The 16,653-nt window shown below is 31.1% G+C and overlaps 2 protein-coding genes across 3 annotated transcripts in view; both read right to left on the reverse strand.

The window, feature by feature from the left end:
* LOC125837238 (dihydrolipoyllysine-residue acetyltransferase component 1 of pyruvate dehydrogenase complex, mitochondrial) overlaps positions 1-16,653 on the reverse strand; it is a 164,818-nt gene that overhangs the window by 45,011 nt on the left and 103,154 nt on the right. The window lies entirely within an intron of this gene.
* On the reverse strand, positions 4,510-10,194 carry LOC125837237 (glucosamine inositolphosphorylceramide transferase 1). Its single transcript, XM_049516391.1, has 4 exons — positions 9,512-10,194; positions 8,849-8,971; positions 6,810-6,977; positions 4,510-6,421 (listed from the first exon to the last, which is right to left on the reverse strand). The coding sequence occupies exons 1-4, from the start codon at positions 9,842-9,844 to the stop codon at positions 4,739-4,741; spliced, it is 2,307 nt and encodes a 768-aa protein (XP_049372348.1). The 5' UTR covers positions 9,845-10,194; the 3' UTR covers positions 4,510-4,738.

The raw sequence follows: 16,653 nt of genomic DNA on the forward strand, positions 1-16,653 counted from the left end.
GAGATCAATAACTTTGGAAAATGAGGCAAAATACATCTAAAATATCTATTAATATAAAATATTTGGTCAGAGTCAAAAGGCCAAATTAAAGTTCTTGTGTCATGTCATTTCATTTTTATTAAAGTTATTAATTAGCTAGTGGTATTTTCTTTCCCCTTGGAGAGATAAACCCTTGAATAGGAAAAGAAAAGTAGAAGAAAAAAAAAACATATTTTGCTTGTGTGATGGAACATTACAAGTCATGTTACATTATTTATGAAAAATCAAGAGTAGAGTTATAAGTCATATAATAGTTTGGAATCCTTCTATATTTTATCAAATGTCTCGAGAAATGAATCTTACAATATCTGAATTCGAATTTAATCAAATTTTAATACGAATATCAAATATCAAGTAGACTCGTATGATTATTTCAATATTTTTCCTTTATAAAGCTACAAACATGACATTGTAGTTTTACCTAATCATGTTACTTTAGGCTTAACTACTATATATGGAGTACTACTTAGGCCTAAAATGAAGTTAGTTTCTCATCCTTATCACATTAATCCTTCAATACATTAATTTTATGGATATTTGCATACATTTATGAATTGATTACTGATACATTTTATTTTATCTTATTGAGTTTTTGGTTTAAGCATATAAAAATAATGATTCATTGATGAAAAGTTTGTCGATTACATATCAATCAATTTACAACGAATTCCAATTAAAATTTGTATTTAAATTCATTTTTTCTAGTATTAGGATAAAAAAATTTCAACCATTCCACAACATATTTGCTTCTCTTTGATTTCTTGGTAGATCATTCATTGGTAGTAGACACAAAATTATTTTTAAATTATTTGAGGCATTTGTCTTGAGAGATGAGATAAACCTCTTCATGTTCCTAGACAAATTCGTCACCCTTATAATTAAGACTAACCACCTTTAATTTGGAGGCAAGTATCTAAATTATCCCAAGGTAATAACCTTGTTAATTAGTCCATTCTCCAAATCATTTTTCAACTTTTTCCCCAAAGAATTAAGATCAAATATAAAATATCGAGGATCTAATTGGCTACCTGAACTTTTATCTTATTGGTGAAGATTCAATTTCTCACTTGGTGATATAACTAAAAAGAAAAAGAAGAAGACGCTATAGTATCTAGCTTTTAATAAAGATAATTTGGATATGCGAATAAAAATATCTTATTTTAAAAATTATTTTTGGACAATGAAAAAAAAGGTATCGTACACTTTGACGCAACAAATCTCATAAATTTGTTCTTTGTTTTTGTCATCATTGAGCCCAAAAATACGTATACTTATGTTATGTCTTATAACACCTTTGATGATTCTCTCTCATTTCGATGTAGATTCACCAAAAATATCATATATGTCCCTTCTTCAGAAGCGTGCTCGCTAAAAGCTTGCCAATCCTCCGTTTGATCTCCTCTCCATCATGAGCGTCACAAGATATGATAATATTAATATACCATAGTCACTTACAAAAATACTTATTTTAGTAAGGGGTCTCATTCGATAGTACTTCCAAACCCAGAGATATAGTAGAAAGTACAAACTCGACAACACTCATGAGCTTTAATATAGTGAGATCATCGTAAAAAATTCATTTGATATGTACGAATTATTAATTTAAAATTCAATAACTTAAAAATGCTCGAATCCATAATTTAAAAGCAACATGTACATGTACCTAAAAATAATATTACAAAATAAATTAACTAATCAAATATTATCATATAAATCGGAATGGAGGAGTACTCTTAAACTCCTTACCGATCAAATATTATCACATAAATTAAAACAGAAGAATACTAATAATAATAATTTGAAATAAGAAGTAAAATATGAAAATCAACATGGTCCAAAGAAAAGATAAAACAAAAGAGAAATGGACCTAACAAAGCCAAGAGGTCCAAACTAAACCCTGAGGGGTAGCTCAGCTGGTAAAGGCCTGGGACAAAGTCCTTCAGGTCGCCGGTTCGAGCCCCAGCAGGGCCACTGGAGGCATTACAAACCGGCCGCGTCTCCAGGGCCCCGTGGAACTAACCGTGGTGGACCCGCCTTGAAACAGCGGGACCCGGTGGGTACAGCTAGTCGGGTTCGCAAAGCGACGCCCGGAAACCACGGTAAAAAAAAAAAAAAAAAAAAAAAAAAAAGGTCCAAACTAGGTGGGTCATAATCAGATAATGAAGTTTGATGAGGGGTTTCTGAAAAAAGAATGATTTGCAAGCAAAGTATGGATACTCATCAAACTTTAGATTTGATATAGTATATACCCTTATCCATCCATATACGTCATAAATAATTAAACGCAGATTCAAAATTTAGATTTTATAAATTCAAAATATCAATAAACTACTACAATTTGAATTACATACTAAGTTCAAATTTTGTTTTTGTATGATTTACAAGTCATGAATTTGCACCATGAAAACAGTCACTAATGCTTGCATCTGTCTACACCACACCTCTTCAGATATGACCCTAATTTTCCGAACGATACTAACTCGAGATACTTTGTGCACAATTCTGCTCTCGTTTTCTTAATAAATATTTTTATACATATAAAGTCAAGCCCTTACTATTGTTGTTCAGCTTTTCCTCAAGATCATAGAGTCGGATATCCCGTTTATCCATAACTAAGTAAACACCGATACCAAACATGCCGCCATGAATCATAACATACTCCTTCACTTTGAAAATTGACCTTTTTGTTTGATTAATAGTTGATCAACTGAAATTAGATTGAATCCGTAAATTATACTGTAGATCCGCTTACGACATTATTTATACCATGGACCCAAAGGATGCAATTATGTCAAAATGTGCTGTCAAAAAGGGACTATAGTTGTGGCTCGTGGAGCACCACAAACATTTTAATTTAGGTCCCATTTGTATACACATAGAGCCTACATATTTTCTCTTCCCACATTCCCTATGCTTCTTTAATATATTCCTCAATCAACTCACATGCACAATAACGTGATTGGGAAACATTAAACTTTTGGATATTTCACAAAACACACGTAGTCCAATCTAATTTGCTCACGTCTCGATTATTTCATAGATATTTATTGTCACACTAAAACAATCGTTACATAACTTTTTCATCATAGAAGTAGTGCTCACTAGATATTTGTTGTCACTCCGGTGTTCAGTATTCATATTGAAGCTCGACTATTTCAAATTCGCTCAGCATAGGCTCCATTTGGGGAAAAGCCCTACGTACCAAGAATTTTTCTTTATTCAAAGCTCGAACACGTACGTATTTTGTATATATACTGAAATTTGAATTCTAATTTTCTGTGGGGGTGCATGTCATGGGCCAAGTAGCAACACTTATCCAAATTCGATGATGTTTTTTTCTGCTGGTTAAGATATATAGAATGTCATTTAATTGTGTGGCTTTAAATATGTCTTTAATTGCGTGGCTTTAAATATATCACGTGGAAAGTTACAATTAAAGAATTGTCAAAATCTTTGTGTAAATCAATTTTTCCTTCTTTTTTAATATGGTTGTTAGACGCAAGTATGAGCAAATTATATTTTTGACTTGATGATAGTTACTCAACTGTAAGCACATGAATTCGTTATATATCAATAGTTTGACTAGAAGTTACCCCAAATACGAAAGAGACAGTTCACAAAGTGTGATATCAATCGGTTAAGGAGCTTATAGTTATCTTTAACAAGCACATGAATTCATTATCAATAATTCAGCTTGAAGTTTCCCCAATACAAGAGAGACAGTTCACAATGTGTGATATCAACCGGTTAAGGAGCTTATAGTTATCTTATACAAGCACATGAATTAACTACCGATAATTCTATCGGTTTGAAGTTATCCCAATACAATAGAGACACATCACAAAGTATGACATCTAACGATTAAGGAGCTTATAGTTATTTTATACAAGCACAAAAAATCACTATCAATAATTCAATCGGCATGAAGTTATCCCAATACAAGAAAGATACATCACAACATATAATATCTAACGATTAAGGAGCTTACAGTTATTTTATAGAAGCACAAGAATTCACTACCAATAATTCGACTTGAAGTCATCCCAATACAAAAGAGACTCTTCACAAAGTGTAATATCTAACCATTAAAAGATATCATAGTAACCTAATATAACCACATGAATTCGCTACCAATAATTCAATTATCCCAATACGAAAGAAACACATCACAAAGTATGATATCTAACGATTAAAGAGCTTATAGTAATCTTATACAAGCACATAGAATTCACTAGCAATAATTCGGCTTGAAGTTACCCCAATACAAGAGAGACGCATCACGCAGTATGATGTTTAACGATTAAGGAGCTTATAGATATCTTTCTTATACAAGCACATAGAATTCACTATCAATAATTCGGCTCGAAGTTACCCCAATACAAGAGAGACACATCACAAGTTGTTGAAGAGAAACTGTATATCCTTGCATTGAAATCATATTATATCATAAATATATGTTGGTGAGAAGTATATCTTGAAATCTGATGGGACAACAAAAGAAGTATATCAACTTATGTATCTAAACTAATGTACATTTGACATACAAAAGTTGTGAAGTCCTCCCAAAGCAAAATTCACAACAGGAGGTAAACAAAGCTTGACCAAAATCACAAAACCAAAATTATACCAACAGCAAAAAAGAAGAAAAAAATATGGAGAACACTAACTTCAACTATGTTGCTAGAACATTTGTTCCCTGCTATACATCCCACCCGTCGTTTCGATGGTGAAATTCTGATTTTCTACTTGATATACTTCCATACATTTCTGAGAACTTTTGGAGGCAACTGCTTCTGAGTCCATAGTGAGTCTGTGTATTCCGGCTAATTGCAACGCCAGAAAACTTTGAAGTATCAATTGCCCATGCTGGTTTTACGTATTCAACTGTACTGGAAGAGCTCGCGTTGGCATACAAGTAGTTTAGCAACACATCCTCACAGTTAAAAAGCTTGTCCACCACTGCCCTGCCTGCTGCAGCTTCTTTGCTCCAGTACTTTTCGAAAGCCATTTTGCTGTCCATGAAGGCAGCTCCTGTCAGAATCATGTTGTATCCATTGTGCTCGCGAGCATGATTCTCAGCTCTATATTTCAATGGGTTTCCATCTGCAAGCCGGGGGTAAAACCCTACGATGCGTTCAGGGTGCTCACGCCATACCTTAAATCCCCGTTCAACATCATCACAAGGCATCATAATGTCATCATCAAGTTCAAGAACTGCTCGTGTCTTTATCAAAGGATCTACTTTGAATCGATTGTTTAGTGAGTTCTGTTCCTCTACTCTTATCCGCACTGGCACTGCTGAATCGAGCTCACTCAGTTCTAGAGGTTGGCCTTTATTCCACACTACAACGATCTCACGTACTGAAGAACACCTTGAGTAATGCTTGACGTACATTTTCAAGTTCCAGAGCCGAGCATCATAGGTCATTGTTAATAAAGTGAACTGAGAGTACTGACCATTCAACGGGTAAGCTTCCTCTGCACCGCTGCCTCCATAGATGTATTTCACTCCAGTGCACATTAACACCACAGTGACTATAAATATTACAGTAAGAACCCATCCTCCACTGCATGTTTTTGGCTTTATTCTGGCACGGAGAGATGAGCTTGCTCTGTTCAACCGACTACAAAATAATCTCATTCTATTAGATAACAAGCTTGATCTTTCCCAATCGAACGAAGCGTCACTCCTCTTTCCAACATTGTGAGGGCACCAACTTAAGGGAACTAATCCTTTCACTGCTCCTAGTAGCATACCAAACACTATAACCAGCATTACAACACCTAAAACTGATGCACAACCTAAAATAAACCGTCGATTTACATCTCCTGAAGGGACTTGGTCCCCATCCATTACTGCAACCCACTCCCCAGAGCTTAGTTGCTGCACATCAAGTTGATGACTGCGGGCACCATTCCAGGCATTCCGTCCTTTCATTGACTCTTTAAGACCCAGAGGAACTTCAACTTCTTTGTAATCAGTAGGTGTCAGAGCTTCTATTTTAAATAGACGTAAACGCCGCCCATATGTCTCACCACAGTCTTGACCAGCACGATGAAGATGGCCATCATATAAAAATGGTCTACCTCCATTTCGGGCTCCCTTGCTCTTATCTGTGTTATAGATAGGATTCTTTTTATGCGGTTTCCAAGGACCCAGAGGTGAGCTACTATACCAAATCTCCAACTGACCATTCTTCTTGGCACCAATTCCACTGTGATCTGAACCAAAAAGCCAGTACTTCCCATCATGTTGAATGATAAAAGAATCAACAAGCGGCTTTTTCATTATGACCTTTTCCAGTTTCCATTCCGTAGGAAACTTTACAGCTCGATAAAGACGAAGATCCCCTTTAGCACTTCCCTCAGGCATCATATAGATCTGTACAAAATAATACAGATGAATGAAATGTTAGTCACAGCTTCAAGCAAAATAGAATTTTATGATAGCACAAGATTAATACTTGCAGGTAACAAGGAAGAAACTAACAATCAAAAGAAGATTTAACCACCAAAATCAACTCTTAGAGACTGTTTAGGAATTTTAGTTGTACACATGCTACCTACAAGGCCTCTCACATGGTACTTGCAGGTTAAATATTTTTAAGTCCTTCCCCTTCTCCATACTCTTACGTCTATCGTCTAATCTCATCCCATTAATCTTCTAACAGACCAAACTTCAGGACTTTGATATAGCAAGTCGAATGTTGTTGTTCCAGACATAATTGAATTACATGACGTACAAGTACTTCAGGAAGTAAGGATCTTACATTGCCATTGTAGTCAAAGACGTAAGGATAGGAGAGATGCCAGTCTTCATCCAAAGCAACACCCAACTGCTCCCACGTTGCTCCCTTATCGGTACTTCTTGCAACTCCAATATCCCCTTGCATTGTGATTGAATTCTTTGCTTCAAAGAACAGGTAAAGGATGTCTCCCTGAATAATGTAATTAAACAGAAAACTAACAATCATGATCCTGTATGACCTAAAGAAGAGGAATTTAAAGATTGTAGCAAAACCAAATACCCCAGTGAAAATAGTTCAAACATAAAATATCATATAGCACCACAATTAGACAAGCTAAATATATGACACAACTTTCAGATGAGTAATGCCACATCTAAGAAAACAATATATCTAAAATATAAATGAAACTCAAGAATCCTGGTTTTGCTTGTAAATTAGCTTTTGATGAAGCAACCTTATAATATTCGAGTATGCACCACTTTAAATCTACGTCTTCTTGGGTCTATTTGTGGAGTAGAAGAGAAGCCTATTGAGTTAGTTTTTTTTAACACAAGGGTTCAACATCACTGCTTCTCAGAACACATTTGACCATTTTTAAAGAGCTTTTTTGTGCAGAATTTCCCATGCTGCAATGAAACTAAAAGCTATGCTTGCCTGTAGAAAAGACATTCTTCAAATGCTCTTGATAAAAAACATAACGTTCTATGTTGCTAAGAGAAGTTCTTAAAGGGCTTAGTTTGAAGGAAACCATGGCAAAGATATTTAAAGGAATTACTTTAAGATCACTGGTTCAGACAAAGAAACAGTCAACAATTAATTACTCCCTACCTTTTATTAAACTGACCCCAGCTAATTAGAACAATTAGAACACACATTTAGAATGTGCGACCTCATAGTTGAAAATCCAAGAATGGTCGAAAGCTCAAATAGATGATTTTGAACCAGTTTTTATATCAATTGAATTATTTGCCTCTGAGAGAAAGGTCACCTCTATTCAGACAAAAGTATATACCCAATTCTCCAGCTCTTATATTCTTCGAGACTAACATTGCTTCTATGTCATTTCTTTCTGACCAGTCGTCTATACTTTTTTTGCTCCCCTAGAGATTAATGAGCCGATCATCACAACACTATCGCTGGTATAACAGATTCCACCCAATGTATCTTGTCTCGATTGCATATTTGTGGCATCAGGAATCCACTTTGCTCCTTTCTTTTTACCCGAGAAAGTGGATTCGATGCCTCTGAAGGATAGGGGCAAATCGGTTTCAAACTTTGAAGTGTATACTAGGAACATAACCAAAGCCAATCATGTTACTTTTATGAGTTTTAACTAAGAAAAAATGTTTGGTTTGGTACAACCATGCAGAATTAGAAGTGGTCCTTGCACAAAAGTTCAGGAAAATTGGGGAGCAGACTCTTCTCTTGTCCAGTTCTCTAGCTATCTATTTCTATCCCATGTTTTAGCACATTATTAGCTCAGGGACGGGATACGCCCCACACAGAGCTGAATAATAAGCATAACCAAGGAAAGCAACATCCAAAAGAGACAAAAGGATAATGTCAAGGAACTAAACTACACCTTTTCCGTCGCTATCTACTCTATGACTCAACCTATTCCTCCTTCTCAGCAGGATTCCTCACCAAGAGGATGTTAAATGACAGATCATGTGACATCATCAGCTAATTCAAATAATTGTAACACCAAGATTATTTAATCTATCTGTTTAAGGATGGTGATTAAGCTGACATGGTCCCATAAACATCACATCAAATCCCTTAAAGATGATGATAATAGAGGATTAAAGTTAAATACTCCTCCACAAGAGTCTCATCAATAAAACTTCAAACAGTTAATCATACTTTCAAGTTTCACCAACCGGATTACACGCACATAGAAAATCCAAAAATGGTTTCTTTTTTTCTCACATCATAAATATAACAAAGCCAATCCATCACAGAGTAACAAAAGCTAGCAGATACTACTACTTACAAGTAGTACTTTCTAACAAGGATCAAACAACAAAAGCTAAATAACAAATGAAAAAAGAAGAAGTTACCTGAACATAAAGAAAAGGGTCAGCAACAAAGTTACTAGGAAAACTAGCCCCAGAAGCTGAAGCACAAGTGACAACAGGATTTGCCACTGGCCATGCTGCAGTGTTGTTCCTCCAAACATTTGCCTGCCAAACATTTCCAGGCACAAACTTCAACAATCATGAAATTCACAAAAACCAAGTAATTTTCATCCATGAAAAAACAATAAAGCTAGCTTTTTGGCCATAGATTTTAGAAGTAGTTTTTGATTATTGATCATCAAATATCTGTTTGGCCATGAAATTTGATCAGTTTTCAAAATCTGATCATCAAATGTGTCCACTCACAAAACATCAATTTTTCTCCAAGTAAAATGCACCTCTAAACACAACTTCAAATTCCAAAAATCATAACTTCAAAAACTCAATTTTTCATGTTTCAAGTTTCAACTTTAAAATCTACAACCAAAACAGGAGCTTAAAATCTTTGAGCACAAAACACAAGATGCATTCATCTCTAGTACTAATTGTCAACCCCCCCCCCCCACCCCCCCTGAAACCCAGAATTGAAAAGGCTCAAAACAAACAAATCCCAGAACCCCAAATCACAAAAAAGATCAAAACTGAATCTTTCAAACTAAAAAATGTGCAAAAAAAAAAACAAGAGGTGGGGTGTGTTTATGTTACCTCTTCAATGGGTTTAAGATTAAAAGGAGAGTCACCATAGTAGACCCCAATTGACCAAGAACCTTCATTATCCTCATTACACCCCAAAGAAGAAAGTGTTGTATGTACATTTGGGGGAAGTAAAACTCTACAGTAAAGTCCAGCAATTGAAGCAAGACAAACAAAAGACACCAAAAAGAACACAAAAGCTGATGAGTTAGCACAAGAATCACTGCTGCCACTGCCATTACTACCACTCTTGCCAGAACTATTATTCTTGTTGCACCACCCCGACCACCTACAACCGCCACTGTTGACGGTGGACCCAGAAACCGCAATTGGAAGAGAACCCATTTTCACCAAAATGCCAAAAAAAAAAAAGTTCAAAACTTCAAAACCACCGGAAATGGGCTAAAGGGTAGTTGCCGGCGGCCGGCAAGATCTTAAAGATTGTATCTTTTTAACAGTCAACGTAAAGTAGTTATACTAAAACCACCATTTTTTCTTCTTCTTCTTATGTATGTATATGTGTATTTTCTATCTTTTTTCTTGAAATTTGTATGTGAATTCTTGAATTCCTCTTCCTTTTTGGAAAGGTGACAGAGAGGTGGTAAACAATAGAAAGAAAAAAAAAATGTTTGATTAAGGAACTTGTTGCTAATGTATTATGTTCCTTAATTGAGTTGTCTATGTTGGTGTGCTGGCTTTGGCATTGATCCAATATATAGACATAGAGGGAGTGGGGGGGTTTTCTTGGGGGTGGGGTGGGGTGGGGGTGGATTTTCAAATTTCATTATCTTTTTCTTTCTTGGATTTGAAATTTATTTATGCTCAATTGGAAACTACCTCTGTCTATTTGTATGAGGTTTTAAGGTATCTTTTCCACAATTCACTAATAAGATTTTGGTGAGTATGTTATTATTATTGCTGAGTTTGAATTTATCTCTACGAGGTTCTAAGGTATCTTTTCGAAGATTCACTTATGAAATTACATTGTGTATGTAATTATTGTCGTTGAGTTTGAAACTGTCTCTCTATTTGTATGAGGTCCTGAGGTATCTGTTCGAGTTCACTTATGAGAGAGTGGGTATGTTATTATTATTGTTGAGTTTGAAACACTATATTTTTTACGAGGTCATGAGATATTTGTTTGAGAATTCACTTATGAGATTATAGTATGGTACTAGTGTTGTTGGGTTGAAATTTATTTACAATTGTATCTGTGCTAAAGTTACTCAAATTTGAATGTGTTTGTAACGTGTCTGTTGAGTTTGTATCGCGTGATGAAATAATTGAGACACTTGTATTTTAATTAGACATTCGAGTTTAAATTTTAAAAAAGCAAGTAGGGGGTAAAGAGTACTTTACGCTGGTTTGATCAAACAAAAAGTTAAAAGCGTTTATTTTAGAAAACTAGGTGTTTGATCAAAGTTTTTAGAAAAATTAAGTGTTCTTTCCTTTTTAGAAACATTTTTGGAAACTCAACCAAATATAAATTGATGTTTTTTTATTGATAATAATATATTTCAAATTGATCAATCAAAATGCAAAATGTAACTTTTGAAAAGTACTTTTTTCAAAAAATAATTTCTTTTCAAGATAAAAAGGTTACAAGAGCTTGTCGATGATGTAAATATGAATTAGTTGAATTAGTGAATTTTTAATTATATGCCAATTAATTGAAAAATCAAGAATTCTTTTTGATTGTTTTTTTCTCATGTTGTGAGCATATTTGTCAAATGAAAATAAAATAAATAAATTGATATTAATGGGCTGTTGACAGATAGAGTTGGTCTTGGTCTTTGGAAACTCCTCCATATTTGACAAATAGCATTAAATTATAAATTTTTCTTAATTAAATTAAGCACTTTCATTAATCACTTCTAGAAAGAAATAATAAATATATACTCCTCCTTGTTTGCTCAATTAATAATCAAATTAGTTCCCTAATCAAATTACAACGTGCCTGACGGAAATTTCCAAGTTTAAGGAGCTAATCTAATATTTTAAAATATAAAAATTCCATTACAAAATTACTTCCTTTCTTAGTTTAGAAGTTTCGTTACAAATTCCTTCGTTTATTTTTACTTGTTCATTATATTTTAAAAAGATATTTTTATTTGTCCATTTTTTAAAGATTAATATAGAAGTTCTGTTACAAAAAACTACTTCCTCCCTCCATTAACATTTTTCGAATATTAATTATTATGTTTTCAAAAAAATAATAATTAAAATTATTGTTAATTAGAAATGTATACAAACACATCTCATGTACAATTGTCTTTTTTTTTTTTGTCAAAATGTACAATTGTCTTAAGAACATATACTCTATCCGTCTTTAAGTTATTTGTCATAAATTTTAAAAATAAATATCTTAAATTATATATATTATTTAAAAAAATTAAAATATTTTTTTTAATTTTATCTTTAGTAGTAATTATTCTTTAAAAAAATATTATTATTGAGTCAAATTAATATACACGTATAATATTATTATCAGGTCATCAATTAACATACACCAATTATTAGTTCACTAATATATAATATCTTCTATCAATAAAATATCCAATAACTTTAGTAATTTAGAATTTTTTTAAAAAAAGTATCGCCTAAATAGCTTTATTTTGTCTATGCCCAAATAGCATTATGTTAGTATTTTATTAGAGCCATCAAAATTGAGTTTATGACAAGTTCGATGACGTAATTGATTAATTCAAAAATATTCTTTATACTATGATGGTTCTAGAAATAAAATTCCTAAACTTTATCTATGAATATAACGTGATTTACAAGAAAATAATTGGATATGTCTGCCATTAATTTATTTTGCATTTAATGTTGACTAGCAATGGACTTTAAATCTTCAATGGCATGCTCAAAAATCATCTTTGACAAAGAAAAAAATGAAAAGGAAAACAAAGCACACATTATTTTCTTTTCTTTTACCTTTTATAATTTTGATATTTGATATTTCTATTAGAGTAGATTAATTCGATTTGTACATTGTACCACTCATTTTTAAGAATAGCGCTTTCATATAATTTTTCATATCTAAAAGTTAAACTCGAATCTCAACTATCCTATCACGAGTCATCATATTGATAAGTGCACATTCTTAATTATAACTTACATTCAATATCTATAACAAATAATATGATAATAAATATGAAGAAAATAATAATCATTTATGTTACTTTCTCTTCTGGAAATGTGAATTCTTAATTAGCCAACATAGTACACTTCATCCATTCAACAGATGTAGTTAATCTGATCATTACTTTATAAAATTTATATTTAAGATTGGGCGGCACATTCTTGTCACACAAGATATTGAATGTGAGCCTTCATTTCATCCAACCCCACTTCAATACGACTTGTAACATCCTTATCAATCTCTTTATATCTTTATATTGAAAAGTATTATTTCGATATGAGAAAAAATCTAAATATATTCTCGTAATATTTAAAATTACTTGATTTTTCCGTCCATTATATTTTAAGTCTATTCATATAATAATACCATTAACATTGCAAATCGTTTTGTATTTGTCTTTTGTCATTAACAAAACTCTAATATGGAATTAGTGGCCTTCACGCGTCCAATTTCTTCAAAGAATGATTCAAAATTGACTATTAACTTTTAATAATGATTTAGAATTACCCTTAAAGTTGAAACTCTTCTAATTAAGTCTTAATTAGGGGTCAAAAATAACATTTTTTTGTTTTTTAACGATTGAGATAATATTAGACAAAAAAAATTAGCAGAGGACAAAGTTTCTCAATTTCCAACCATACAAGGATAATTTGACCATGTTATATATATGATAATAGCCGTTTGGATGACTTTTAGAGGAAGTTTCTCAAAATAAAATTTATTTTCATTTTGTTTGTTATAAATAAAAGTGCGTAAAAAATTAGTTTAATAATTTTCGAACCAAAAAAACGTATTTAGTAATCAATTTAATTGAAAAATATATAGAAAGAGTATGAATATATAAACATAAACCCCAATAACCTCATGAAATTATGATCATAATTAATTGTATGATTAAAATACAATTATTTTCATTTTAAATATCCACATTTGAATTTTACTATGCATTACATTTGTGATGATATCATAAATATTTAACATTTATTTTACATAGTATATTTTTTATAAATTATAATTTTTTAATATAATTATTATAGAGAAGTCATTTTACAAAGAGTGTACCGCTATAATAAATGTCATAATTATTGTAGACAAATGTTATTATAGAAAAGAAAAAAATGTAACTATACATTAAAATTCTCATATTTTTCTTTTTTTGTATTATTTCCTTAGAAAACCAACAACAACGTATAAATAAAGAAGTTATATAATTTCAACCTAAAAAGGAGAAAAGAAAAAGTAAAAAATTCTAGAATTATAAGAAAAGTCGAAATTGGATTGTCAAATAAGTAATTATCAGATTTATTTTTTTCAAATTGCTTAATTTTGTCAGCGGTTAATATTAGTACAGTCATACTATTGATATCCTATAAAATAATTTAAATTTGACCCTTAACTTTTGATAATAATTTTAAATAGCCTTATATTGAATCTCTCCTAGGTATTATGGGCAAAAAATGAAACTGACCTTTTAACGACAAAAATAATATTAGACAAAAAAAATTTTACGTAAGACGAAATTTCTCAATTTTGAAACTATATAAAGTCTAATTTAACCATATTCCCTTTTGGTTTTTAAAAAATGATCATAGCCTTTTGGATGATTTTTGGAGGAAGTTTCTCAAAGAAAAAGTTTTTACAAGTTACAAGTATAATGACAGGTTAAAAGGAAGAAAACGGTTCATTCGGTGTGGCGGAAAATATTTTCCTTATTTTTCATGTTTTTTTAGTAAAACGGTTCTAAAATAAGGAAAATAATTTTCCTAATAAAAATAAAAAAAGTAAGTTGAACACATAAATGACATTTCACATTGATTGTGTATCTCTTCAATTTCACCTCCTTTTACCCTATCCCGTAGAGGCGGAGCTAGGTTACCATAAAGGGATTCATTGAACCCTCTTTATTTAAAAATCACATTAATTATAAGGTCAAAACTATTTTTTATGTATTATATATAATAAATATTGAACTCTCTTATCTAAATTATGTAAAAAAAAATTATAATTTAATTCTCATTAATGAAAATCCTGATTCTGTCACATTACCACACACCCCTACTCCCCCAACCTCACCTCCCCTTAGTAAATATTGATATATTTCTCTTTTTTTTATATTCACACCTTCGAAAATCAGCAACCAAAAAAGTAAAAAAGTTCAATGTTTTCATCCCAAAAAAAGAGAAAAAGAAAAAGAAAAAGAAAAAGTTTTTTTTATAAAAAATAATTCTAGAATTATTTTCTTTTTTAAAAAGTCAAAATGTCATACCGGAAATTTATTTTATTAAAATAGAATTTTCGATAAGGACAAGAGGCGGAAGTTTCGAAAGCATGTGATTTGAGACCCACTCTCAGTAATGGGACGTGCGATACACGCTCTGGTCAATGACGGCTATGGAGCGGGTGAATTCACGCATTTCTCGTATTTCACGTGCACGGCCAGCTCTGGGGGCCATCAAGGCTGCTGACGCTAATTTTTTTTGTTTCTTTTAAGTGTGACATGGCAAGTGTCGTGAGGTGGACGTTCGATCGTGTTTCATTATAAAATTTGAAAATTAATATTTGAAAGTGAAACTGTGTTTTGATATTCTCTTATACTATTATATAAGAGGGAGTTTATGATGGGACATTGTGATGTCCAATCATAAACTCCCTATATAATATATAATATAATAAATCATTTTATCTACTATATAATACAGTATATATTTATTTTTCTACTATAAGGGAGTTTATATAATATATAATAATATAATATAATAAATCATTTACAAATGACTAAAGGATATATAATAAAATACGTTCACTCTCAAAATTCTATCCGGATCACATATATTGGGACAGAAAAAATAGCATATATCATTTTAAAATTACCAAAAAAGTATTATAAATAATAATAATTAACAACTTAAAATATCTTAAAGACATTTTAAAAGGGTTAATTTTGTAATTGTAATTTCTACTATATAATAAAAGGGAGTTTATATAATATATATTCTACTATTATATAATATCATAATAAAAACCCTTTTATTATATAGTAGAAATAAATATAATATATAATAATATAATATAATAAATCATTTACAAATGACTTAAAATATTTAATATTTAAAAGATATATAATAAAATAGGTTGACTCTCAAAATTCTATCCGGGTCACATATATTGGGACAGAAAAAATAACATATATCATTTCAAAATTACCAAAAAAGTATTATAAATAATAATAATTAACAACTTAAAATATCTGAAAGACATTTTAAAAGGGTTAATTTTGTAAGTTTATCCATATCACATAAATTAGGACAAAGTGACCAGTAATGTAAGTTATTTGAAAGTTACATAAAAATATTATAAATCACAATAATTAATAACTTAGAACATTTTTAAAAAAAATGCAAATTTGGATGACTCTTCAAATTTCATTTGTGTCACATAAATTGAGACAACAAAAATAACATATATTGCGCCCATTTTAATTTATTTGTCTTAATTTTTTTTTATATTTAAAAATTGCGTAAAAATACTATAAATCATGATAATTGACAACATAAAATATTTCAAAAATAAATACATATAAAAAAATTCGATTAATTCTTGAAATTAATCTATCGTTAAAAATTATGTATAAAATACAATAAATCGTGATTTTGACCACTTAAAATATCTATTAAAAAAACAGAAAAAATAAATTGACTGATTCTTAAAATTAATCTATCAATGTCACATAAAATGAGACAAAAGTAGTAATATGTATTGTTTAATGTGAAATTATTGAAAACTACGTAAAATGTATTATAAATGTTAACAATTAAAAACATTTGATTGAATCTTGAAATTTTATCAATGCTACATACATTGAGACAAGTGGAGTAATATATATTAAGTATTTAAAAATTACGTACAACCATATTGCTTTCTGTAGGCTTCGAATTATCGTGGTCATTTTTTAGGCTGATACAAGTTTTGTACTTTTTTTTTAATATTATAAATCGCAATAATTAATAAT

The sequence above is a fragment of the Solanum verrucosum genome, unplaced genomic scaffold, assembly GCF_900185275.1.
Source record: "Solanum verrucosum unplaced genomic scaffold, falcon-dt-bn FXZP01000165.1, whole genome shotgun sequence".
Lineage (NCBI taxonomy): Eukaryota > Viridiplantae > Streptophyta > Magnoliopsida > Solanales > Solanaceae > Solanum > Solanum verrucosum.